This window comes from Apiospora hydei (genome assembly GCF_038363865.1).
Source record: "Apiospora hydei strain CBS 114990 chromosome Unknown utg000006l_segment0_segment0, whole genome shotgun sequence".
Classification (NCBI taxonomy): Eukaryota; Fungi; Ascomycota; class Sordariomycetes; order Amphisphaeriales; family Apiosporaceae; genus Apiospora; species Apiospora hydei.
In genome coordinates, this window is record NW_027117365.1 from 4,130,862 (window position 1) to 4,156,902 (window position 26,041).

General features: G+C 54.0%; 9 protein-coding genes across 9 annotated transcripts; 4 read left to right on the forward strand and 5 right to left on the reverse strand.

Annotated features, from left to right (window-relative positions):
• Window positions 1-615: 615 nt before the first annotated feature.
• PG997_008519 (uncharacterized protein) lies at window positions 616-1,306 on the forward strand (the record flags this gene model as incomplete). The annotated part of the gene is made up of 2 exons (XM_066812834.1): window positions 616-824; window positions 883-1,306. 2 exons carry the CDS (start codon window positions 616-618, stop codon window positions 1,304-1,306), a joined length of 633 nt encoding a protein of 210 aa, XP_066668176.1.
• Window positions 1,307-1,716: 410 nt separating this feature from the next.
• On the reverse strand, window positions 1,717-3,898 carry PG997_008520 (uncharacterized protein; the record flags this gene model as incomplete). The annotated part of the gene is made up of 4 exons (XM_066812835.1): window positions 1,717-2,582; window positions 2,669-3,050; window positions 3,141-3,617; window positions 3,692-3,898. 4 exons carry the CDS (start codon window positions 3,896-3,898, stop codon window positions 1,717-1,719), a joined length of 1,932 nt encoding a protein of 643 aa, XP_066668177.1.
• Window positions 3,899-3,984: 86 nt separating this feature from the next.
• PG997_008521 (glycosyl hydrolase- family 92 protein) lies at window positions 3,985-4,377 on the reverse strand (the record flags this gene model as incomplete). Its single annotated transcript, XM_066812836.1, has 2 exons — window positions 3,985-4,209; window positions 4,297-4,377. The coding sequence occupies 2 exons, from the start codon at window positions 4,375-4,377 to the stop codon at window positions 3,985-3,987; spliced, it is 306 nt and encodes a 101-aa protein (XP_066668178.1).
• A 5,871-nt stretch (window positions 4,378-10,248) lies between these two features.
• Window positions 10,249-12,236, forward strand: PG997_008522 (sporulation-specific protein spo7; the record flags this gene model as incomplete). Its single annotated transcript, XM_066812837.1, has 3 exons — window positions 10,249-11,240; window positions 11,296-11,907; window positions 11,972-12,236. 3 exons carry the CDS (start codon window positions 10,249-10,251, stop codon window positions 12,234-12,236), a joined length of 1,869 nt encoding a protein of 622 aa, XP_066668179.1.
• Window positions 12,237-13,254: 1,018 nt separating this feature from the next.
• Window positions 13,255-14,612, reverse strand: PG997_008523 (Atypical/RIO/RIO2 protein kinase; the record flags this gene model as incomplete). The annotated part of the gene is made up of 2 exons (XM_066812838.1): window positions 13,255-14,466; window positions 14,550-14,612. The coding sequence occupies 2 exons, from the start codon at window positions 14,610-14,612 to the stop codon at window positions 13,255-13,257; spliced, it is 1,275 nt and encodes a 424-aa protein (XP_066668180.1).
• Window positions 14,613-15,329: 717 nt separating this feature from the next.
• On the forward strand, window positions 15,330-18,214 carry PG997_008524 (proteasome regulatory particle base subunit RPN1; the record flags this gene model as incomplete). Its single annotated transcript, XM_066812839.1, is given in 6 exon segments — window positions 15,330-15,465; window positions 15,524-15,594; window positions 15,650-16,591; window positions 16,632-16,762; window positions 16,782-18,135; window positions 18,188-18,214. 6 exon segments carry the CDS (start codon window positions 15,330-15,332, stop codon window positions 18,212-18,214), a joined length of 2,661 nt encoding a protein of 886 aa, XP_066668181.1.
• A 423-nt stretch (window positions 18,215-18,637) lies between these two features.
• On the reverse strand, window positions 18,638-20,692 carry PG997_008525 (uncharacterized protein; the record flags this gene model as incomplete). The annotated part of the gene is made up of 1 exon (XM_066812840.1): window positions 18,638-20,692. One exon carries the CDS (start codon window positions 20,690-20,692, stop codon window positions 18,638-18,640), a length of 2,055 nt encoding a protein of 684 aa, XP_066668182.1.
• A 1,119-nt stretch (window positions 20,693-21,811) lies between these two features.
• PG997_008526 (uncharacterized protein) lies at window positions 21,812-22,650 on the reverse strand (the record flags this gene model as incomplete). Its single annotated transcript, XM_066812841.1, has 3 exons — window positions 21,812-21,913; window positions 21,977-22,277; window positions 22,415-22,650. 3 exons carry the CDS (start codon window positions 22,648-22,650, stop codon window positions 21,812-21,814), a joined length of 639 nt encoding a protein of 212 aa, XP_066668183.1.
• Window positions 22,651-23,766: 1,116 nt separating this feature from the next.
• On the forward strand, window positions 23,767-25,782 carry PG997_008527 (uncharacterized protein; the record flags this gene model as incomplete). Its single annotated transcript, XM_066812842.1, has 1 exon — window positions 23,767-25,782. The coding sequence occupies one exon, from the start codon at window positions 23,767-23,769 to the stop codon at window positions 25,780-25,782; it is 2,016 nt and encodes a 671-aa protein (XP_066668184.1).
• Between the last annotated feature and the right edge of the window lie 259 nt (window positions 25,783-26,041).

Sequence of the window (26,041 nt, forward strand, 5' to 3'; positions counted from 1 at the left end):
CAACTCCTATAAACTGGTAGACTCTTGAGCCGTATGCTGTTTTGCTGTTAGGTAATTGTCGAGTCCGAGTCTCGAGTCATTCATTTCGCACAGCAATCACTCAAAGCAGCAACCCGGGTGTTTGCTATACCGCAAGGCGTCGAAGCGGGGTTTCCAGGTGAGAGGTATACTCGGGCCTGATTCGTTGCTCATGAGCTCCTCGGTATTCACTACATACACACTCTCTATCATCTCGACCGAAATCAGGGTGTCATTTCCAGAATACCGGTGCTGGCTTTACGAGAATAGAATGGCAAATTCGTTCCATATCCACCCTAGTACTAAGCACTTCAGGTGGTCTCGAGATCTCCCACCGGTGCTCACTGTGCCTTCCGGAGCCGAGATTTCATTTTATCTGCATGACGGAGGCAACAATCAGGTAGCAGCATAGTTAGCTCTTTATCTCAGTGCCTCAGCTTACCTAGTACAACCAGATCCGTCTGGACAATGTTGAAGAGGCCCTATCGAGCTTTGAATTCACCCAAGCAGATCCGGGCCATGGTCCGATTTACATAGAAGGCGCAGACACTGGCAACGTGCTGCGTATCGACTTCCTCGAGCTGGAGACGGCCGACTATGGCTGGACCGCGATCTTTCCGGGGTTCGGAATTCTCGCCGACGAGTTCGCCGGCGCTACGTATGTGGGACCTCCGCGGCGCCGCCGAGAGGCGCTACATCGAGTTCCCAACGACCAGTGAACACCTCAAGGGTAAGATCCGCGTCCCCTTCTCCCTATTCCTGGGCACCATCGGCATTGCGCCGGCCGAGGGGGCGACCACCCCATGGTGCCCCCATGCTGCACACCGGCGGCAACCTCGACACGCGGCACATTACTCGCGGCAGCTCGCTCTATCTTCCGGTCCAGGTGCCCGGCGCCCTGCTCAGCGCCGGGGACGGGCACGCGGCGCAGGGCGACGGCGAGATCTGCGGGACCGCGGTCGAGACGCCCATGCGGTGCCGGCTGCGCGTCACTGTCGAGAAGGGCGCGAACGCGAAGAGCTGGTGCGCCAACGGCCCCGCTATCGTGACGGCGCCCCGGGAAACCCGGCCCGAGCTCATGGCCCTGGGCGTCGATGCGGATATGCGCGAGGCTACGAGGAAGGCAGTCCGCGGCGTGCTGGCTTGGCTCGTGGCCGAGAAGGGCATGGAGCGGGATGAGGCGTATATGCTGGCTAGTGTGGTGGGCAGCTTGAAGCTGACGGAGGTGGTGGATATGCCGAATTATGTGGTTGGGTTTGGCATACCATTGGGGATCTTTATGGATTAAGGGGTTGGCTACTTTCCTGTTTGGTTTCGGGTTTGAGGGTTTTGTCCATGGAGGTTATTGATTATCAGAGTAACGTTAGCATGACGAGATTACACAGGTTTCCTTTAAAGTCATTGGTAACCAGTTCTATATGAGATGGGCAATGTTCTTCGGTGAAATATTTATTTCTACGTGTCACTTGTTAGTCGACCAAGAGATCCATCAGCCCTGAGTTTGTCCAACGTATCGAGGAACCAGTGTAGGCTGGAATACATGGGGTTGTGCGGATGTATCAACATTGTCGGCCCCTTTCTTAACCCCATTTCCCATGAACATATCATCCGGAAAGCACAGTTGAATAGGTTACCATCAAGAAAACATCTCATTCGGAGTATATTGAAGCCAACTGTTTATCCTTAAGGTCTCTGCGGTTACCAAAACCAGAACTTCCAGGTCAGGACCCAACCGATAAAGCAGACGGTTAAGCTGCCCGATACCGTTAGTAATGATGCATTACTCTTGTTTGATGAAGTAAAATATTGCATACCTGAATCACCACCCGCACTGTCATCATGCTGAGTCGCAGGGCTAGGAGGTGCTGGGCCAGTAGCCCACTTCACCGGCTCTGGTCCCAGGACGTATTCCATTGTGCCCCCGTTGGCAAAGACATCGTCCCAGGTTACCCAAGCCTTGTCCCAAGTCTTTCCATTGACCTTCAGGCTCTGCACGTAGTAAACGTCCTCGCTGCCTCCAGTCGTGGTAATGTGCAACTCCTTGTCGCCGCCAAGGTGGATCGTTAGATCACTGAACCAGGGCGATCCGACCAAGAAGGTTGTTTGACCCGTCATGGGGTAAAGACCTAGCATGACCCAGAGTACCCAAGACTCCATTGCGCCAGCATCCGAGTTGCCCGGCAGGCCGCCGGGGGTGGGCTTGTAGTAACTCTTGGCGTTGAAGCGGCTGTACTTTACTGTCAGATCCTGGCGGCCGACGTAGTTGAACAAGAACGGCGTCGTGAAGCTCGGCTCGTTGCCCGGGTTGAAGAGCGTCTTGTTGAACTTGGAATCGCCGCTCGGGTTCAGGCCCGGGGTGAACATGGCCTCGAGCCGTGCGACGAAGGCGTCGGTGCCGCCGCAGAGCTCAATCAGGTGCTCGATGTCGTGGTGCGCGTTGAAGGAGTACTCGATCGGCAAGCCTTGGTAGTAGTCGTCGCCCCAGTAGCAGCCGCCGCACGAAAGGGGGTCCTGCTTCTTGAATGTGCCGTCAGTGTTGCGGGGCCCAAGAACCCGGTGAAATCCTGGAATTTCATGTCCGGGTTCCATTGGTTCCGCCAGTTGCGCGATCGGTCGAGGTACCGGCTCGCCTCGTTCGCCTTCCCGAGACCAGAAGCAACTTGGTAGAGGCCGAAGTCGTTGGCGGAGTACTCCACGGCCTGGCTGACGGAGCGCTTGTACTTGGTGGTGATGCAGCCGTGTTCGAGCCAGTCAGGCAGCGCACCGCGCCCTTCCTTCGTCGACGCGGACCTGTCCCTCGAGTCGTTGTTGTTGGGCGGCACCGTCTCGGCGTCTGTGACCATGGCCTTGAAGGCGTCCTCCCAGTTGACGGCCCCGCGCACGCCCTTCACGTACGCATCGGCCAGGACGTTGTCTGCGTTCGATCCGCCTTGCGTGACTCCGTTGGAGAAGGAGGAGCGCCCGTCGGGCATGAAGCCGTCGTGTCTCCAGATGTCGACGAGGGAGCGAATGAACTCCTCATATGCTACTGGCTCGATAACTTGGAAGAGTGAAGTTGTGCAACGGAACTATGAGCAGTTAGCAGGCTGGTTGGGACCTTGATATATCAAGGCATTGCTTACCAAGTCCCAGAGAGTGAAGGTATCATCATAGTATGGCTCGCTCGAAGACCAAAGAGGGTTCTCCCCTGTCTTATTGGTCGGAATGATATTCATATGATACAATGACGTATACAGAAGCTGCAGGTTCGTATTGTTTGTGGTGTCAGTGGTCGTGATTTTGGACAAGATCCGCTCGTTCCACGCCTTTTTCACGTTCTCTTCCAGTGTCGCCAACGATGTGTCAAGGAGTATTTCCTCGTCAACATTCTTGCAGGCCTGGTCTGTGGAGATGAAAGAGACTCCAACCCGGGAGGTGACCTGTGCATCACTGAAGGTGAAGACGGCTCCAAGTCGAGCTGTGGACTCAATACTGGGCGTCTCGTCGTACGAGGCAAGCTCGGTCGCCAGGGGTTTGGTTCCGACAAAGGTCTTGTAAGTCGCCTCTTTGTCGAAGTGTCCGCAGAAGTAAACTGTCCATTTTGGCGCGCGGTTCCAGCCCTGTAACAGGGGTAGGTTAGCATAACCTGAATCAAGGCCGCGGCCCTGCTTGAAAGGCTCAAGGGGCTACTCACATTATCATACGAGCCAAAGCCCTCGTAGTGAAGTGAGCCACTCTGGGGGTCTTTGATGACCGAGATGTTTCCTCCTAAGTAGCTCTGGCCGAGCCCCTGTCCCCGGAAGGAGGGAAGCACATGAGACACATCGACAATAACATTGGAGGATGTGCTATCCTCGGGGAATGTGTAGCTGTACAAGCCTGCGCGATGCGTCGCGCTCATCTCCAAGGTCGTACCGCTTCCCAGAGATGCCTTGTAGTGACCGACTCTTGCCTCGTCCTTTGCTGAGCGGGTGTCGTTGTGGTCCTCTAGGGGTTCTCGATGGCGCCCACCACTGGCATCTGCGACACGACGCCATACTTGGGGGCGCCGCCCGTGCCACTTTCGTGCAGAAGACTGAAGCCCGTGAAGTTGCCTGTCGCCTGGTACCCCGAGTAGCTGTCGGACCCAGTATACAGGTCGGGGCCCAGCTTGATGATCCCAAACGGCAGGCTCACTCCTGGAAACGTGTTGCCGCCGTTGATGGTCCCGGCCTATGAGAAGATCAGACGAAGTTTTGCTTTCGTGATTTGGCTTTTGCCAATCAAGCTGGAATGCCAATGACACATTGGGAAACTCACGTCAGGTAAGACATAATCGGTCAAGTCGGCGGCATTATTCAAAACGAGCGCAGAGGCTGCAACCACTCCCGAATTGCGCATTCTTGAAGTTGTAAATGAGTGTATGGGCGACAGGTGCAAAAAGAAAAGCCCACCTCCAGAACACAACAGGCAGATCCGGAGGGTATTATGTGCAGGACGCGACACACCGCCAGACTCTCACTCTACATATTCATTTTTTAGAATCCCATAATTTAAGTATATAAATAAATACATGCACAGTAAACCTAGTCGCCCAGAAGGTGCTAAAGATTACAGGACCCTATTCAGCTTCCTTCGCGTCGTCCCGACCCCTGCCGCTCCCCCATGTAACAACGTCATTGGATGGGCGAGTCTTGCCCTGATAGGAAAGGTGTTTCTTAGGAACACCCTGAGGGCTTACGCTTACGGGGCATGGCCCTCCAGGAACCCGCAACTGTTGTTCCCACCTGAAGTACCTACTGGCCTAACAACTGCCTGATTTGGCGCGGCCGCGTCGTTCGAGGACGATAACACTGTCCCGGTCTATACACTGTCGGTTACTGATTGCTATACATAATGGAAATATGGTTTACTTTCGTTTTTCTTAATCTGAAATGAGGTTTCGCGAAGCTAAAAACATTTCTTTTTAGAGATGGATTTTATTCTACTGACGGACTGGCTGAAGGATGTCTCTGGTTTCGCCATCCTTTTCTTGATCTGTTCGTTGTTCTCGACTCTGGTGGCCTTTTTTTGTCTGGAAGCACCACTGGCGATAGTGGGCTGCATATTCTCTATTGTCAACGATACTTCAGCAGAGAAGAAAGGGGAGGGAATCGGGGGCCCAAAAGCCTGTCCCAGGCGAAGCGCTGGCTGTTCAGAGACCCAGGTGAGAATAGGATCGCATGGCCAAAACAAATGGCATATTGTACGATAAGACTGATATGTCTGCGGCTGACAAAAAAGCGGAGAGGGGCTCTGGGATTCCAATCCTACCTACACGAAAAGTCCCAATATCCCCAAGCAAACGTGGGAACGTGGGAACGTGGGAACGTGCCGCGTAAGGTTAATAAGACAGCGTCCACCAGGAAAGGTCCTGACAAAAGTAGGTAGCTGTCTTGGTGTATGCAAGTACGCGGCACGCCGGCCACATGTCGGTTATCTCGGAGGAGTGAATTCATGCCAATGCGGAGTCCAATGCAGAGTGGACGTTCTCAGCAAGGATATCATAACATATCTTAACCCTGGAGAAGCCATCTTCAATGAAAGAACATAGATATTCGCGGCACATGGAGAGACTGCAGGCTGGCCCGGAAGGATCAGTGGTTGGTAGGCAAATAACCAGATATGACTTCATGTCCACCTGGAGCATGCTCCAGATCTGAGTTGTCATTGAGACGTAATATCGGGAAAGCGACGCAAGAAGGTTAGAAGTGATGGTATGTACATGTAGAAATGCACAGCGGGAACCAACATTGAACGCAAATAACCCCGTTCCAAATGATTACCATGCCAAGGTGCATATGCCGTTTCGCTGTCCACCCTTTGTGATCAACAAACGGTTGCTATTCGGCCGAGGAAGATGGACAAAGCAATCAGCGGGTAGAAAGATCAGTCCAGTCAAGTTCGTGTGCTTGGCTCATCGATGGTAGGTAGTGTAAATACATGTACTGACTGGTCCATCCTCCTGTAGACTTTCTGGAAACCGGCCAACACGGACCAGCCCGTTGTGGCTGACTATGCCAAGACGCTTCAGGTCTGAGGATTTGACATCACCATTGGACGAGATCAGATGGGCGACGACAGCACACAGGGCAGGTTGTCGTTTGCAATTGTCATGTATGTACCCTCCTCCTCCATGGGACATTGTCTATTTGATACTCCATGACAAGCGCCAACCTGAAGGCGTGACGTCGTGGAACGGGGTGCTTGCCAAGCCTTGTAGCTCCAGTGAACCGCCGAAAGGGCCAAACAAGAGGGCTTTCGGAGACTTGTTATATATCACGCCCAGCTGCACGGATTCGCTCCGGGCCGGGGACTATGAGACACCAGGCTCCTTGCTCGTAGTCTGGTCCTGGGCCCTCCCCCAAGTTTAAGCCCGACTTCTCAAACTCGATTGGCATTCGGGAATCTAGCATCGTTGTCAAAGATCCTTGCCCGTGCCTGTTCGAGAAGCTCAGCATCCGCCCTAGTACCTGATCTCCAGTCGGGAACCCATGCCAACCATGATCCATCTCCAGGATCTTCCCGCGGCCTTTCATCATATCATCCACGAAAGTGTGCTCCCGCTATGCCTTCTAGAACTGGCCAAGCTTCAGCAAATGTAGCAGACATGATATCAGGACCATCCGATCTACGTGCATCCTACTAGGCCAGAACACCAAGCCTGCGCGGCTGTGCCTCACCCCTCGAATAGCCGTAGTAGTGATAGGTTGAGACAAGGCCTCATCGGCACTCACTGCCACCAATTCTCGTCAAGCAATTGTCCTGAGACACTAGTGGGCACACGAGACGAAGTAGCCGGAATGGTGGCAATTGGGGGAGCTTACCGGGTACCATCCGACCTGCCGGTGTCATTCAGCACAGACAGCGCCTACATGTACGTTAGATGATTTCCGTCTCGTGCAGCTCGGCCTAACAAGCCGACTAAGTAAGTACATACCTATTATGAATGTCTATTCTAGCATCTTCATATTTCTCTTCCGTGTATACGGCTCTCATGTGCCGGTTACTTGCCTTGCGCATGTCCCTGGACAAGGCACCTCATTCCAAATATGGCCAGTCAGTACATGAGGCCTGCTACTGGCCTGCGCGTTTGCAATTGCTAGATATCACATCTCAGATTGAAAGGCTTGCTGAATCAGGCCACCAATGCGTCCGATGGGCATGAACCGACTGCATGTACTTACACACTGGAGTGAATCCTTGACCATATCCTCCCATCCGGCTGCTGCCAAGAGGTGCGCCGCAAACAGAGGTCCGGTTCGTGTGCAGCCATGGGGAAAGTTTGCCAACCTGGACAGGGGCTTCTGGTATAGATCCTCGTTACATCCCTTGTATCGATCTTGTCTGTCCACCCCACTCAAGCAAGACGTCGCCTCATTTGCCTTGCTAAACTGCCTTCGTAGCAGGCTACATACTGTCATGCCCAGACCTCACGAGGAGGGGAAACGATACCACTTCTCCAGCTCTGATCCTCCATGCCAGTATGTGTCTACCGACTCGGCAGCTCTGTAGGCCGTGGCCACCTAGCGCTTGTGGAAATGGAACTGCGAATACACTTGCAAGGGTATGTTACTGCAAACAGTACCGTTTCCGTCTTCATCCGTCATTCTCGACCCCGGCCAAGCCTCCCAGGTGTGATCCATCAATCATTGCATGTGCGCATTCTGGATTGCAGCCGCTGTATATTACCCCGTTGAACCCCTTAGTGACCTGCCTTGATCATCCCGTAGCACTCACTTCCTTAGCCTATCAGCACATCAACGAGTATCTTGGCTTCCTTCATTGTACATCTTTGCATTCTTTATCCGTATCCTTATTCTGGTTTAACAAGTATCATTACGGCGTTCTCAGGAATCAAGAACGGGGAAGTGCAGTTGGTTATTCGGTGATACTTGGGAACTGAACGGTCTGGTCATCGAGACGGAAGACACCGCATACTCCGTACTGCTTTGGACGGCTCAAGATCGACTGCAGCCGGCTCTTACAACCAGAACTACTAAGCTGTGAAGGACTTCCTTTCACATCTCTATCCCGTGTGGCCAAGCTTCTCCATTTCCCACCTGTAATCGACAACAACGGCTATGTGGGCGTCTGGCTAGCCATTGGATCCCGCTGATCTATTGCACCTTCACGCTCTGAGCACTGGGGATCGAGAAGTCGCGCTGACAGAATCGACTCGGACCGTGAATCGAGAAAGTTCTTGGGAGCTGGCTATTCCGAAGCACAGAGGGAGAAAGAACAGCTGGAACCGAGATCGACAGGATAGGCGCGAGTCGTGTTGGACGTTCTTCACGAAACGATAAGACTCCTTCTCGGACCCGAGAAGTAACGCAGCAAAGGAGGCAACAACCAATCTTCGAGCATCCAACGTAAAGGCTGGGACCGAGACCAATTAGTGATCAAGCGCAACTGCCATTGGGAATCTCGAGGCACGTACGAGCCTTCACGAAAGCTTCGTCCGAAAGGGAATCAAGGAGGGCGAAGTTCGATTATCCGTTGGACATTGAAGAGGGAGGAAAGACGGAGTAAAAGACCCAACCCTGGTGCCTGTGCCTACGGCTTCCATCAGGACAGCAACAGCTTGAAGTGGCAGGAGAAATTGGTAGTCCCTGCCTCCAGTCTTGAGGGCGAAGGCAGGCTGGAATCAGCAACATACCAAAGTCGATATTCACATGCTGGGAACTCCTTAGGTGCAGTACGTGGTTGCTTTGAATTGCATTTGATGTTATCCTGGTTTACAGCTGCTAATGTATACATGTGTACATGCAGGTGTAGGTCTGTGTCAATAGCTTCCGCCCCAAGAAGCAAAGATAAGAGACGGATAGGGGGTTCTTTCTGCTTTGGTCAACAACACCATCACCTAGACCAGCCTAAAGCAAAGACGTGCCTTCCTCCGAGCCATTGGAACACCGCAAAGGCTTTTGGTGCATGCTTCCCAGTGCTGTGTCTGGAAACCCGTGCTGTAAGTGTCTATTTGGGTCGTGCCCTTTTCCTCCAAGTCGACTGTGCAGTTCCGATTCTCCTCACATGCTTCGAACCCATCAGCATAGCATCAACTCACCCAGCCTCGACATTCTCACGATCCCTTGTTTGTCACCCGCATCTTGCTCGCTAGCTACTCTATTTTACTTGTGCCCGCTCGCTTCATACAATCCGTCTTGGTGCCATTGGCCAGATTCTGAAAGGTAAGGCCAGTTCCCTGCCCTAGCGCCAACAATCGGGCGGGCTGTGGCCGTGAACGATCCGTGAACGCGGCGTCGATGGTGGTTGACACAAGCGTCACCAACCCCGACTGCCCCCTCCCTTGCTGCATCGATTCTCCCACTCTACCTAGGAGCACAAACCACCGATTTTGAATCGATTGTGCGAATAATCGGACAGGATTCTGCTTCGATGATCAGCCTTTGCCTCTGCCACTGTTTCCCCAGCCTACTTAAGAAGCAGGACCTGCCCTGGAGCTCCCACCCTTCCTTTCACCTTCAACACCACCCACCCAACTTTGAGACCTCTTTACCAGTTCCTGTCAGCCACGTCTTGTGCAAACAACAACAGCATTGGAAGCACTGCTTTTCCACATAGAAGTCTTCGTCTCTTGCATTCGTCGTTCCGTACACGAACAACCTCATACTAATCCACTACAACCTCAGATCCCGCTTCTGTTCAGACCAGACCCGGTTCTAGTCATCTACTGTTCAAGGTAAGCTACATCATCGGCGACTCTTCCTCTTTCTTCTCCATCATCCCAGCCTGCCATCAGCCTGCGTTCATCATCCCAATTACCCCATCATCGTCATCGTTGTCGATTGCCATTTTGGATCCAGTAAGTCTTGGGTTACAGCATCAAGCACAACCTCGGGACTTCCACCAAGCATCATCTTTTCATTGGCCAACCCCGGATTCTACATTGCGAGGATCATTATTCGGTTCGGCCTATCAGACACTTCGATCCGCCTAATTAGGCGGTTTGCTTCTCGGTGCTCCGATTTTTTTCTCTCTCTGTTTTGGGAATTGCTTCCCCAGATCTTGTATACAACCCCAGCATCCATACAAGTTTTCTTTTGCGCCAGCTTCATCTCCCCATCCCTCACACACCACATCACACCCATTCGACATACAACATTGCATCCAATCTTGCCTACTCTTCCAGCAGTGGTCTCTTCACTTGTACTGATTTTTTCTTCTTTCTTGTGTGGAACAGACAAACAGACTATGAATTATTCAACCTCCAACATGGCATCTGATAACAACTACGGTCCCAAGCATGCTGCTGGCGCTGCTGGCTCTCATGCTCCCGTCCCTGCCACCATGGCCGGCAACAACATGACTGGTTCCTACCTCTCTGGACAGTCTTCGGCGGTTCCGAACAATGAGAATGGTGTCCAGCCTGCCTCTGCTGGATCTGATGCCAACATGCGCGCCATCATGAACTCGTTCAATGGCCTCAGCGTCAATGGAACCCCGGTCCCTTTGTTCGATGCCAACGCTGCTGCCGCTGCCATGCCAATGTACTTCCCTGGCGGCTTTCCTGCAGCTGCTGGTCTCCCTGTTGGCCCTGGTCAGATGTCTATGACTGAGCCTTACTATGTTCACGGCGGCTATGCTTGGCCTGCTGCCACCCAGTGGGCTGTGCCCGGCATGAAGGACTCTGAGCTGCGTCTGTACAACCAGCCTCCCTTCGATTACCCTACCGGTCGCCTCGGCAATTACAAGGCTTCTCAGCCCTCTGTCGCCGAGCAGCAGATTGCTCACCAGCAGGATGTTCCGCCTCTGGACAACCGTCGATCCTCGTACTCGACCACTGAGTCCACACCTGCCACTCCCTTCTTTGGCAGCACTGCTTCGCGTGATCCTGCTACTAGGGTCACTGTCTTTGACCGCTCGACCTACACTACTCCTTCACCTCAGCAGGTCGCTTCAGCTGGCATGGTGCAGCAGCCCAAGGCCTTTCCAGCCGTGTCTACTGCCGCCGACCGCGACATGGATGCTCTTCTCACTCGGGACCCGGCTATCCCTCAGGCTGTCCCTGCTGTCTTCACTCCCCAGGAGAACATGAAGACTCTGGAGCAGAGTCTTACTAACCCCATCCCCGGCAACCGCAACGTCTACATCCGCGGTCTGCACCCTACTACTGACGATGATACTCTTTACAAGTATGCTGCACGTTTCGGACGCGTCGAGACATCCAAGGCTATCATTGACACTACCACTGGCGCCTGCAAGGGGTAAGTACTTCGAGTTCCTTTGTGTCCGATGTCAGAAACTAACTTTTTGCGATAGATTTGGCTTTGCGAAGTTCGTCGAGCAGCGTGATTCCGAGGCTTGCATCCGAGGTTTCTACCGTCTGGGATATGAAGTCGGATTCGCAAGGGTAAACGTCACTCAAACCCAGTTCACGCCCCGCACTTCCCACGCCAGTGAAGCAAGTGATTCTCCTGGCTTCCCCTTCTACAACCAGTTCAGCCAGCTGGCTTCTTCAAGTGCTGAGCCCAGTGGCAGTACTGCACTCCAGCTTTATGGCTCCACAAGTGCTGAGCCTAGCGGCAGTACCGCTCCGAAGCTTCGTGGTTCTTCAAGTCATGCCTTCCTCGGCGATCCCAGCCTTGGTGACGCCGATCTTGGTGGTTTCGAGGCCAAGATCATCAAGTTCTGTGGTTGCAGATGCTTTGCTCATGACCCGAAGTTTACTAACTTCGACCCTCGCGATCAGGAGTCGTTCAATTCTCGACTCAAGGCCGAAGGCGATGAAGGCTCGACCAACCTCTACATCTCGAACCTGCCCAAGACCATTACCGAGAACGAGCTGGCCGCCATCTTCATGAACTATACCATTCTCTCCAGCAAGATCTTGCGCGATAGCCTGGGAAATAGCCGCGGCGTTGGTTTTGCTCGGTAAGTTTTGATTATCAATACCGCTATTCAATATCAACAGATTCATTTTCTAACATGCATCCAGCTTCGAGTCTCGCGAGATCTGTGATGAGATCATTCAAGAGTTCCACAACCAGGCGCTCGGCGAGGACCGTCTGAACATGCAGATCCGCTATGCCGATACTCCGGCCCAGAAGGAGCTGAAGCGTGTCACGGCTGAACGACGCCAGTTCCGAACCAACGAATATAATGTGGGCGCCTACGGAACTCCACTTGTCGGTCTCACGCCTACCATCTACAACCAGCCCAACTGGAAGCGCCAGGCCAGCGTCGGCAACACCACACCGTGAGTTGTTCCTTTTGCTCCACCTCAAGTTTGCTATGTTTCTAACATGATTTCCTTAGTAACGGTGTACCCTATGTCCCCCACGAGGCAAAGTGCCTGGCCAAGGGCAACCCGTATGCTCCCTGCTTCTGCCCTCGTGTAGGCCACTAACCAACTCCTCTCGTTAGACCGAGCAGCATTGCTTCCAGCAAGGCACCGGCTTCGGAGGATGGTTCTGGCGACGAGGGGGCGACTATTCATGTTGAGTCACCAATGGTCGCGAATGGCAGTTCACGATCTTCTCCTGTGAAGCATTCTAAGCAGGAGGAGTAGACAATCCAACGGGGCCTGCTATCTTATGCCTTTACTGTATTCCTACCCCTTGACTTTGACCACAGCATGATCTACCATCCCATGACACACAACGAAATCTGGTTGTTGCTTGTGGGCTAGCATTGTCGTTCACTTTGTTTCTTCATCCCAAGAGATACCACATCGGTCTGTCATTAGGGTTTTTGGCAGCACTGTTTCCTTTTTGTACCATACATTACTTGACCCTTCTTTGACTGATATCTGCGGATGCTGCCAGCATCTTCCCTTATTCATTCAGGAGGTTTTCACTTCGGTTCATCATACATACATGACTCAGGGGAAAGGGTTCACTGTATCTGAATGATGATAGTATCATCTCTATGTTCTTCCCGCTGTAGTCTATCCTACCCGGGGCAGTAGTAGCTAGATGATCTTGTTCATAGACGCAAACATCGGAATGGTGTTTTTCTTTGTACTATTAAGATATGATGTCACCCCATTGCATTGCCATGATTGATTGTGCATGTGTTCCAATGTGAGAAGAGGTTGCTCTCTGGAGTGTGACGTTTCTCGATGGATAAGTATTCAGGATATAAGTGGTTTCTGCGTCCTTTCTAGATGGATGGTCATAAGTTCTGTAGACCAAGTCTGCCACAAGGTATCTGTCACGTCACTTATTGAGATAGGTAGTTGGGGGTATCAAATTACTTTCAATTTTGTATATAGAGAAACTATGTCTCATTGCCTAAGGACAATTTGGCGATCGGTATCCTTTCAGGCTCTTCCTTTGTTTTGCTGCCCTGCCTGTACTCTTGTACTGCTTTGTCCTGCTCCCTACTAGGCTCATCTTCTTCGTCTGATACATCGCTGTCGTTTTCTTCATCGCCCTCGTCGTCGTCGTCCTCATCCTCTTCTCCGTCAGTGCCGGGAGCCTCGCCTTCCTCTCCTCTTCCAGCTAGTTGCTCGGCAATCGCGGCTTCAAGATCCTTCAACATCTTCTTGGTGAAGCCCGAGGCCTCCACTGCTGCATCCAACCGCCTTGCACCATCCTTGCCCACTGTTTTCTTGGCATCTTTAAAATAAGGACCAGGCTGGGTACTGACGAAATGGAACCGCCGGTCGAAGAAACGCTTGATGCAATTGACGTCGCGGTCAAAGTACATCTCGGCGTTGGCGTGCTCCATCGAGACCATCTGAGGAAAGTCAATCAGAACAGGAGTCACCTTGATGGTTTCCTCTTCCGTGCCCGTAGTCTCATTCTTTGTAGTAGACCGCTCTTCGCGGATCAGGATGTTGAACTCGTTGAAGTCACCATGGATTAAACCATGCTTCGCCAAACGTAGGATCAAGCCGATCAAGTCGGCATATAAGCCTGCCGGATCACCGACTTCGCTCACTTGTCGCAGCGGGAAAGAATCGACAAAGGCCATGACGATAGTATGCCGGCTCTGGGCGATAGGCTCGGGAACGTCGAATCCCTCCTCGCGCAGGGCCTTCATGAAGGCGTACTCCTTCATGGCGGCGAGCTTCGATAGGTACATCCAGGAGCCGCCCTGGCCCTGGCCGCGGCTCTTGCGCAGGTAGTCCCGATTCGCCTTGACGGTGCGGAAGCTGATGCGGCCCAGGCGGTGGATCTTGAGCACCTTTTGCGTGCCGGCGTGGTCCGCGACCATGATGATGTCGCTCTCCTTGCCGACGCCGACGCGCGTGCCGACGCTGTAGACGACGTTCTGCTGGGCGTAGGCGTGCAGCGCGAGGTAGTCGATGCCGCCGTACGTGAGCCGGTACCCGTCATACTTGGCCTCCTTGACCTTGCCTATCAGGCTCGTCTTGGCCAGGGCGCTGATGGATTTGGAGACGGACGAGGGGCCGCCGCGGAGCCGCGAGAGCTTCTCGATGACGGCGGTCGGGACGAGGTCGTGGTTTTTAGTCCCTTGCTCTACCTATACAGAGGGGGCGGGGTTTTGTCAGTATTTCATTGGCGATAACAAGAGATATGTATAGCAAAGGGGGTTACAATACATACAGCTGCAAGGACACGCCAGTCCTCCGCCGCCAGATGGCGCATGGCCTTGGTATCCAACTTCATGTTGGGCGGCTGGGTGGTGTTGGACCCTGGTTAGAGAATGAAGGTTCTAACCTAAGTACAGGGGCGATGTTATTCTCCTAGAATATCCCCTTCTATAATTGAAGGATTGAACAGCTTCTACATGCACTAACTGACGACTTTTCGAGCATGGGATTGTATCCCCTCCATTCCCTGCCAAAAAAGCAACCCCGCGGTACCACCAAAAATTACGATAATCGATAACGATTGATAGGAAGATGCAGGTGCTAAGGTTTAGATAAGATACCGTACATACAGTAATCGGTACATCCTAAAGATTAGGTACTTGGGTACCTGACAGATCCGCATTGCGTACCAGCCTCAAGCACAGGCCAGGCCAGGTTGGTTCGCCCCAATTGAGGCTGGGCTCTCTGTCTTCTGTTACGTCGGGTCAGGCAGGCAGTAGCCTCGCGCGTAATTGCTGGTGAGCTAAGTGACCACTGAACCACTGAGAGCTAAGCCGGAGCTTTGGGAAGCTCGTGTGCAATCAACACTTCATCCATCCATCGTCTTCCATCGCGCACTCGCACCTCATCACGACACACATCGCAGAATTTAGAGCCACGGATCAGTGCCTGTATTTTTTGTGTCTTCTACTTATACGCCTTCCTTCTCCATTTCGCCTGTCCCTGGTGAATCGATAGGAAGACAAACCACCACTCCTCCTACTCAGCCTTTCCACCGCATACTCCTCCCACCATGGCCAAGGATGATGTGCCCAAGTCGGCTGACAAGGGCAAGGGAAAGGCCGTCGCCGACACCAAGCCCGACGAGACCAAGAAGGGCAAGGACGCTCAGGTGAACGGCAAGAAAGATGATGAGAAGATCGTAGATTGTATGACGACATCTTGGCGGGTGACTACTGCGTGCGATAAGTGCTAACGGGTTGCCAGCATCGGAAGAGCTCAGCGAGGAGGATCAACAACTCAAGAACGAACTCGACATGCTGGTCGAGCGCTTGACGGTGCGATTGATTCCCCTGGCCATCTCGTGATACCTTACTAATGCCCGAGCCGCAGGAATCCGATGCATCCCTCTACAAGCCCGCCATGGAGGCCATGAAGACCTCCATCAAGACGTCCACATCATCCATGACCGCCGTACCGAAGCCCCTCAAGTTCTTGCGGCCACACTACGAGAGTTTGACGAAGCTGTACGAAGATTGGCCCGAGGGCAACGACAAGGCGTCGCTGGCCGATGTGCTATCTGTCATCGGCATGACCTTCTCCGACGAGGACCGACAAGACACCCTTAAGTACCGCCTGTTATCGCCCACAGAAGATATCGGATCATGGGGCCACGAATACACGAGACATCTGGCTCTGGAGATCGGAGAGGTCTATGGAAAGCGCATCACAGCCGAGGAACCAACAAAAGACCTGGTAGACCTCGCGCTAGTCCTGGTTCCCCTCTTCTTGAAGAGCAATGCCGAGGCCGATGCGGTTGATCTGATGAGCGAGCTGGAGATTATCGAGGACCTTCCCAAATTCGTCGACGGAGAGACTTACTCTAGAGTCTGCCTCTACCTTGTCAGCATGGTCAACCTCCTTACCTACCCCGACAATGAACAGTTCCTCCGAACGGCACACGACATCTACAAGAGGTACAAGGAGTATACCCAGGCTATGGTGATTGCAATCCGCCTCAACGATCTCGATCTCATCAAGGCCGACTTTGAGAGCGCACCGGACCCTGCGCTGCAGAAGCAACTGGCCTTCCTTATTGGCCGCCAGAAGATCTGGCTCGATGTGGCCAAGAAGGGCGACGAGAGCCAACAGCAGGATATCGAGGAAGCTCTTTGCAACATCAAGCTGGCTGAGTACTTCAAGACATTGGGCAAGGAATTAAACATCCTCGAGCCTAAGACCACCGAAGACATCTACAAGAGCCACCTGGAGAGCAGTCGCGTTGCTGGCATGACCAACCTGGATTCCGCCCGGCACAACTTGGCTGCTGCTTTTGTGAATGCTTTTTGTGAACGCAGGCTTCGGCAACGACAAGATGATGCTGGTCGAGCAGGACAAGGAGAGCTGGGTGTGGAAGACGAAGGACGAAGGCATGATGTCTACCGTCGCATCTCTCGGCACTCTTCTCATGTGGGACGTTGAGAACGGATTGGACAAGGTCGACAAGTTCACCTATGCCGACGAGTCCCAAATCCCAAGCCGGCGCCATGCTCGCCATTGGCATCATGAATTCTGGTGTTAGGATAGATTCGGAGCCGGCTCTTGCTTTGTTGGGTGACCAGGAGAAACTTGAAAACAAGAGCCCCCTCGTCCGAACAGCATCCATCATGGGTCTGGGCATGTCCTATGCTGGCTCGCAGAAGGAAGACCTCTGCGAACTTCTGCTGCCCATCATCACGGATTCGAGCCAGGAGATGCAGATTTCATCCATGGCCGCCCTGGCGCTGGGCATGGTCTACGTTGGCACCTCTAACCCCGACATTAGCGAGGCTATCGTCACTCTTCTACTGGATGAGGACCGAAAGACACAGCTAACAGACAAGTGGACTCGATTCCTAGCGCTTGGACTGGGTCTGTTGTTCTTCGGCCGTCAGGAGGAGGTCGAGGTCATCCTCGAAACGCTCAAGGCTGTGGATCACCCCATGGCCAGGCCAACCGCACTTTTGGCCGAAATCTGCGCCTGGGCTGGAACAGGTGCTGTGCTCAAGATCCAAGAGCTTCTCCATATCTGCAACGAGCACATGGAAGATTCGGACGAAAAGAAGGGCGATGAGCTGCTACAGTCATACGCCGTGATCGGTATTGCGCTGATTGCGATGGGCGAGGATGTTGGTCAAGAGATGGTCCTCCGCCAGTTCGGACATCTGATGCACTACGGTGAGCCCAATATCCGACGAGCAGTGCCGCTCGCTATGGGTCTTATCAGCCCCAGCAACCCCCAAATGAAGGTATACGACACTTTGTCTCGGTACAGTCACGACAATGATAACGATGTGGCCATCAACGCCATTTTCGCTATGGGTCTGTTGGGCGCTGGCACAAACAACGCCCGTCTTGCTCAGCTTCTTCGGCAATTAGCGTCATACTACCACCGGGATCAGGAGTCCCTGTTTATGGTCCGCATTGCCCAAGGTCTGTTGCACATGGGTAAGGGTACCATGAGCCTAAACCCCTTCCACACGGACCGACAGGTCCTGTCGCGGGTCAGCGCGGCTGGTCTGCTGTCGGTTCTCGTCGCCATGATCGATGCCAAGCAGTTCATCACCTCTCAGTCCCATTACCTGCTGTACCTTCTCGTTACTGCCATGCATCCTCGATTCCTCGTTACTCTTGATGAGAACCTCAAGCCTCTCACAGTCAACGTACGAGTCGGACAAGCTGTGGACGTTGTCGGACAAGCTGGTCGTCCCAAGACGATCACTGGTTGGCAGACACAGAGCACACCTGTGCTGTTGGCGTACGGTGAGCGTGCGGAGCTCGAGGATGAGGAATATCTTAGCTTGAGCAGTACGCTTGAAGGCCTGGTGATTCTTCGCAAGGTATGTCCTACAATTTCTAAACTAAAGCGAGACTTGAACTAACGTGACGCAGAATCCGGACTGGGAAGACGGCAAATAGATGAAGGGATTCAGTGGATGAGTACGGAAGAGTGTGATACTACGGACTTCACGAATAGAAGAGTAACCGACATGAAGCTATCATAGATATAGCACGAGGAAACTACGTATCTTTTAACGTATTTCCAGGCTCGAAAAACAGCCAACGAAAAACTCAATGTACAATTACATAATGAAAGAAAGACGGGGCTGAAGAACTCACATGGCCTTGCTGCAATAGACCGTGAACCTTTTGCGATGTAACCAGCCTTGGCCGTTGATATGTACCTTGCCGCCAATAACGTGTCAGCGTCACACAATCCAGTCTCTGACGCAGCTGTAGTAGGCCGTGCTACGTTACGACGCATACAGTGAATCGGTGTATGAAGTACTTGGTATGAATTTCAGGGGTAATGCCTGCTATGGTCTATCCGCTCGATTGTCTTCAAAGTCGATCTCCCCTCAGTTTCTTTGTAAGTTGTGACATCATAATGCCCTCTCCCAGATCAGTACAATTACGGAGTTCAGGGTCTGAAACGCCATCCTGGCGGTGCACCGTATCGCTCGGATCTAACCGATCATCGTTGTATTCGAGTGCAGCTTCTGTGCGTTTGACATACGCCTGCCATACCTCCTTGATGCCGCCTGCTTCGTCTTTTACTATCCTCGAGTCCAGATGTTGCCAAACCCGTTTAACGCCCGTCCATGAGACGACTTTCTGGTCTTTTCTCTCCTGCTTCTGGGCCGCGTCGCTGTCCATCGTGATGCGGCTCGCGAGTCTGACATCAGCAATTCTTCCCTCTTCATTGTCATCTTTCCTGTTCTCAATGCCGGCGTGTATAAACTTATCGGGTTGCTGCGTGACCAGCACCGCCGCCGCCGACTTCTTCTGGCTACTACTACTGACACGCGATAGCGGCGCGATATCAACACCGTCCGGGTACTCGGCAATCGAGTGGCCATTTACGAGGACCCAGCCATCGCCGCGGAACAGAAACCGATGCAGGAACGACCCCTCGCCGGCAAGCGATGCAATTAAATGGGCTCGCGACGGGGCGAATCGTTGGTGCCTCTGCCGATAATGGTGTAGCGTCAGGGGCTGCAGCCCGCTCTCGTAATCGCCGTCGCCACCATCGCCGGCGTCATCGTCGGGTATGTAGAGGCTCGGCATGACGCGTAGACGGCTACTGTGGTGCGCCGCGACACACCGATAGAGCCGCTCGTCCCATTGTCCCGTCGTCGCCGCGGCCTCCTCGACAGCTTGTGGTGCCGGTGGCGTCCCGCCACCAATTCCCGCCTCTTGTTCTGGTTGCAGCTGTGGTTGTCGCGCACATGGCATTTTTGTTATGGCGTCGGCCATGGGCCGCGTCACGAACACAGCGCCGCCGCCGTACGTCATGGTCACATTCCCCTCCTCGGTCGTCGTCCAGTCGGCTCTTTCGCTGGGCAGGCCTACGTAGGCGTTCTCCTTCGGGTCCAGTTTCCCCAGTCTCGCCACCAACCTGTGCATGCAGGGGAAGAAGACATCGTCATCCACCAGTCCCAAGTACTTCTTTTCACTCGTCTTCTTCTTGCCTCCATTCTCGATTTCCTTGGATATCTCCCGGGCGCGCCGCGACAGCTGGCCCACGAGCTCGAGGTAGCTCCACGTGCTGTCGCTGTCGGGACTGCTGCCGCCCACGGCCCCGACCCCGGCCGCAGAAGAGGAAGAGCGCACCGTGGCGTCGATGCCCAGCTCGTGCAGCTTCGCGCTCACGTGACCCACCTCGGAGGTGCTGGCGCGGTGCAGCACGAGCAGCAGCTCGGCGCCGTTGGACCGGCCTTGGCCGTCGGTCAGCCATCGCGCCCAGTCGTGCAGCAGCGAGGCTTTGGACGCCACGAGCCGCGAGTACGTCGTTGCGATGCCGAGGAGGAATGGTGAGGCATCCACTTGGTCCGGCAGCTCGGGCGGTCCTGGCAGGGGTAGCTTGAGGACTGCCGGGTCTATACCTGTGACGACTGGTGATAGGGGTTGCTGCTGCTGTTGCTGCGACCCTCTTTTGAGTTCGTGGTGGTCTGCCTCCTCCGCAGGAGCAGGCACCTTTATGGTGGCGAAGCCGTAGCGTGGTCCGAATTTCTTGCGGATGACTGTCATGCTCTCCCGCTTCTGTCGCGTCTTGAATACGGGCTGGATCCGCCGCGCATGGAACGTGATGTCTTGGGTCAGGCCGTGTCGGCTTACCAGGCCCCGGAGATATTCCGCCATTTCCTCCTCGGGGGACAACTTCTTGGCCGTCGTAGTCGTCGCGCCCGCCACCCCTGCCGCCGCCGCCGCCGCCGCCGGCATCACTTTACCCTCCGTGTAATCATATATGCTCCGCTGCGGCGACCTCGCCGAGCGCACCCGCCTGGCCATGCGCAAGATGGAAAGCATCACGAAGAGAACCAAGGCGGCGCCCGCAATCTGGTGGAACCTGACCCGGTTCCGGCCCCGGCTCCGGGGGCCGATGGAGAAGAACATTGTGACAAAGACTTTTTGAGATGGGAGGGAATTATAGACTTAATCTAGTATGCACACATATATCCTTTAAAATTTTCGAATATATAAGGTAGAAATGAGATGGGTTGTAGTCACATTCACGCTGGCGGAAAAGGGGGTCTCTCAAAGAACAAGACCAAACGAGCAGGTTTCCTGTACCGGCGCAGCAAGCGGGTAGAACTCAAAATCCCAGTCGATCGACCGACGGACCTGCCGATCAATGAATCCGGTTATGTATGTGTGAACGCGAATGGGCGGTTGCTTGAAATTGTACGTGAGAATGACTCCATGCAGAAGCTTGAGAGAGGAGGACGACGACGACCATGTATACGATTAAACGCAAAGCCGCCGTACACATGGAGATGGTGCATGGCAATGTAGTTGAAGTGAAAATTTGGTAGCGAAAAGAGTGACGTGATCGAGGGTTAATCAATCTACAACATTGCCAACCTGGCCTCGAGGTCGGCACGCACCAGAGGGACGGCTCCCATGGACGGATGGATGGCTTGGGCCTGCTGTTGAGCCAGGTATTCACCCGCCACGCGATGAAACACACCATCTCCCATTCTAGGGAACAGATAGCGGCGCCGGGGGAGCCTCTCATTGGCCCTCGGCCATGCAATTCCGGCAAAAGGATCCGGGCTGGCTGCATCGGGAGAGCGTAGCAAACAGATTGCCTTTGTTGGTGAAGGACCCCTGTTGACCCCCTGGATATTTATCACCCTCACGCTTGGGGTAATTTGCTGGGGTTCGCTTTCGACCCCGGACCCCGCACTTTGATCCTACAAGGCGACGGAGGATTTACCGGGTTGCATCTGTTGTGTGTATATGTCCTTTTCGTATTCATCTATGTACCTCGTCAAGTCTATGCCATAAGCCCATTATAATATATATCATCAGGTGTAGTCAACAACAGCGTTTTTACTCATATAAACATTACTCTTCCCAAATAGCCGTATTCATATCCACATTCCTTCTTCAAGTTGACTCATACCAGCCAGGCCTATGCTATACAATGCCTGGCCTTCGTCGGAAGCCGTAACCCGTGTCGTAAGAGCGTCATATGCCTAGCCCGCCTTGAACATCCGCGTCGCCTACTTCTTACTTCTTCAGCCCCGGCTTTGGCTTCTGCATCGTGCCAGGGAGGCGCGGGGGAGTTGTGAGGGACGTCGGCGTATACGAAGCCGGGATGTTGTTCTGGACCTAGAAACCAACTCAAGTAAGCCTCACCTTCCGGCGGCGGGCTGGCACGGAAAGATATCTCACCGTCTGCCTGGCGGCCCGGAACTGGTCGTAGCACCCGGCCATGACCTCCATGATGTTCTGGTCGGCAGCCGCGAGTCTCGTGTCCATGATCTCCTTAATATACACCTCGACTTGGTAGAACTCGTTCCGGTCCGAGCGGTAGCGGTCGGGGAGCCCGCTGTTGTGCATCAGGGCCAGGATGCCGGCGATGCACGTGCAGATGGCGGCTATGACGGTGATGGGCTTCCCATCTTGCTGCGAGAAGGAACCGAGGGCTGTCAAGCAAGCGCTGAGGCCAAGCTGGAGGACCATGAGAATCCATCTGCGAAAACACTCCTTGTTAGCCACACTGAAAACGGGACAACACAGACCAGTACACTCTGCTCTGGGTGCGTGTACTGGAACTCACCGGATGGTGCTTAGTATATGGAACCAGTAGGTGAACTTGGCTTTTCCCACATAACGTCGCGATACAGCCCGTCGGGCAAACCCTTGGCCGGCCAGTACCAGCACTTGGGGCGGACCAGCGACTCGCTCTCCTCGTCTTTGAAGCATCCTACTCCGCGGCAGAACAGGACCCATTCGTCGTGACTCAGAAGCCGCAGCTCGTCGTGCGCTGTGACGGCCGGCGACGGTGGGCGCGGCTGGTTGGGGTCTTGTGGCGGCGGTGCGTCCGGCTTTTGGTTGTCGTCCATTTTGAGGCTTGGTAGTATAGGCGGCTGCGTGTGCGATGAGTAGACGGCCGCGGACATATCAGCGAGAGCGTGTGAGAAACGAGCCGGGCGGTCTGCCTTTTAAGTATTGATCTAGGTATCTATTATTGATCGAACTTTGGTTCGGTTCCGGTGGATGTTCACGAACCCCACTGTCCTGGTGGCTCGGGCTCGGGCGAGTGAGTACTCTGGGACTTATGATGAAAGAGGTCAGTCGGTTGCTTGACCGATGTTTGCTCGTCGCACAAGAGGCTCAAAGTTGGCTGCTAGGTCTACATAGCAGCGAAGCCGCAAACGGAACTCGGCCGGAATGACCTCAAGGATGTGTGGCCCCCATTCGGCTGTTGCCTACTGACAGCCAGTTTGACATGCTTCTGGAACATGTCTATGAAGGCCCTCTCTGGCCAATTGTCTTGGTTTGGCAGGAGCCCTACGGCCGACGATGCGTGTGTCTGCCTGCCTCGTATAACTGAGGGCAGTTGCAAGCCGGCTCGGTATACTCGCGTTCCTGCAGGTGGTTATAAAAAAGGAGGCGCATGGCAGGAAACCCCACGTGGACTGCCCCCTGCAAAGACAGCCGATCATGACTGCATTAGATATCCGTTCGTGATGCGACTGCACAGCAAGCGGCAGCAGCTTGGCGACGCAGAAGAAGCAGCACATGGTGGCGGCTCAAAAGTATAAAGTTGTAGAACCGCAACCTCGCCTCACTTTTCCCGTTTGGCCCCTAACGGGTGCTGTGTAGGCCATGGCCAATGGCATAACACCAAAGCCGCTTCAGCTGACAAGGGCCTGTCCCGCAGGGGCCGCAGTGGGGTGGCCCTGGGCTAAGCTTGCTAAGCTTGGCCGAGTTCCAGGTTGGGCGGTGGGTTGGTTCTGGCTTCCAATGGTGGGATGGGGCTCGTGACCGCCCGGCAAAATTTATTCGAGCTGGAAATTCACTGCGCCTGTACAGTCAGTGTACCACAAATCCACCAACCTCGAGGCGCGCAAACTGGGATGCTGTCGGCCACTTCGCATGCTGCCCGACTAATCACTCGAAGGCGTCTGAGTCCATCAATTACTCATCAGAGCCCCTTCCTGCCATTCGTGCGCACCATGGCCTCCAAGAAGCAAGAAGCTGCCGAGGCAGCCATCGACAAGACTCGAGTCGTCCACGATGGACAAGAGTACACCGAGGTCAAGGAAGGCTTGGGTCGCATCTTGATTCTCGCCTCCGCCAACGCCGCCACGACCGAGAAAGACGCCCAGGCTGAAGAGGACAGGCAAAAGGTCTTTTACAACCCTATACAACAGTTCAACCGCGATTTGACCGTCCTCGCGATCAAAGCCTACGGCGAGGAGATTGCCGCCAAGCGTCGCAAAACGGCCGAGAACAAGCTCAACAAGAGGAAGCGGAAGCGAACCGACAATGAAGAGAATGGCCCCCAGAAGCAAGACAAGCCGGCGCACGACGTCCCTGTGGATGGCGAGGCTGCCGCGGCCGTTGCCCCTGGAGACCCCATGGATACATCTGAACCCCAGAACGACCCTGTGACAGCAACCGATCAAGCAGTAGCGGAGGAGATCAGCAAAGCGAAAGAAACAGGAGGTGATGTTGCGGGTGCGGGCGAGACCGTCGGCACGACGAATGGGGACTCAAAGGTTGGCGGAGAGGCTCGACAGAGGAAACCAGATCCTCCCAGATTCACTATCCTGGATGCCTTGTCCGCCACAGGCCTTAGGGCTTTGCGCTACGTCCAGGAGTTACCGTTCGTGACTTCCGTCACCGCGAACGACCTTACCGCTTCTGCGGTAGAAGCTATTCGTCGCAATGCGGAGCACAACGGCATCGCAGACAAGGTCAACGCGATGCAAAGCGATGCGCGAGCCCATATGTACTCGTTGATTGCTCAAGAAGTTACCCAGGAGCATGCCCGGAATCCACACCTCGCCCGCCGCGGCGCCCCTGTGCCGAGCAAGAAGTACGACGTCATTGATTTAGATCCGTACGGTACGGCAGCCACCTTCTTCGATGCAGCTGTGCATGCTGTACGTGATGACGGAGGCTTGCTGTGTGTAACCTGTACAGATTCTGGAGTATGGGCTTCGCATGGGTATTCTGAAAAGGCCTTTGCACTTTATGGCGGCATCCCTGTAAAGGGGTTCCATTCGCACGAGGCTGGCTTGCGTCTTATCCTGAACGGGCTTGCCCAGACGGCGGCAAAGCAAGGACTGGCAATCGAGCCGCTTCTCAGTCTCTCCATCGACTACTATCTTCGTATCTTTGTCCGGATCAAGAAATCGCCTGCCAGCGTCAAGTTCCTGGCGGGAAAGACCATGATCGTCTACAGCTGCGACCAGGGTTGTGGGTCTTGGGAAACGCAAATGCTTTTGCGCAACAAGAAGGCGTCCAACAATAAGGGTACCAGTTTCTTCTACAAACATGGCCTCTCCATGGGACCGACAGCGGATTCGCATTGCGCTCATTGCGGCTCGAAGACGCACCTCTCTGGACCAATGTATGGCGGCCCCCTACATAACCGGGAGTTCATCCAACGCATCTTGGACGACCTGCCAAATGTTGATAAGAAAATATATGGTACAACTGCAAGAATCGAAGGAATGCTGCAGACAGCGCTCGAGGAGTATCTGCCTCCTCCCCCGGATCCTCACCCCTCAATTAAAGATGACGAGCTCGCGGCAATCGAGCCATACCCCTTCTACTTCCACCCAACCACCCTGGCTGGAACGGTCCACAGTATCTGTCCTGATGAGGAGAGCTTCCGCGGCGCCTTGCGTGGGTTGGGCTACGAAGTGACGCGAAGCCATTGCAAGCCCGGAAGTATAAAGACTAATGCGCCCTGGGCGGTGATTTGGCATATCATGAGGGAATGGGTTCGCCAAAAGGCACCGGTAAAGGTTGAAAATATCAAGGAAGGCAGTGCCGCCTACAAGATCCTCCGACTCGGCAAGGATGATTCCGAAAAGACGGATGAAGCTTCAGCTGCGGTTGACAAACTCGAGGTGGTTTTCGACAAAGCTGCAGGGCAGGACAAAACAAGAAAGAACCTTGTACGATACCAAGTCAACCCCAAGGAGAACTGGGGACCATTGAGCCGGGCAAGAGGTTAGACGGCTACATCGATAGTCAGCCCCAAAATGAACAAATTTGATACCCACTGGTTGTAGCGACAGCGGCAACACGTATACCACCCATATTCATAGGGGTCGTTTTCTCGTGATCTTGATCTCCTCTTTTCGACTCGATTTGTGATCGCCTCTAGTAGTCGGCCGCAGGAAATTGGCCTGAAAGCATCCCGAGCGTTGTTATCGGGGCGAACATGAGTAGCGGAGCTCTGTCGATGCGGTGTTGCCTGATGACGATACCAAG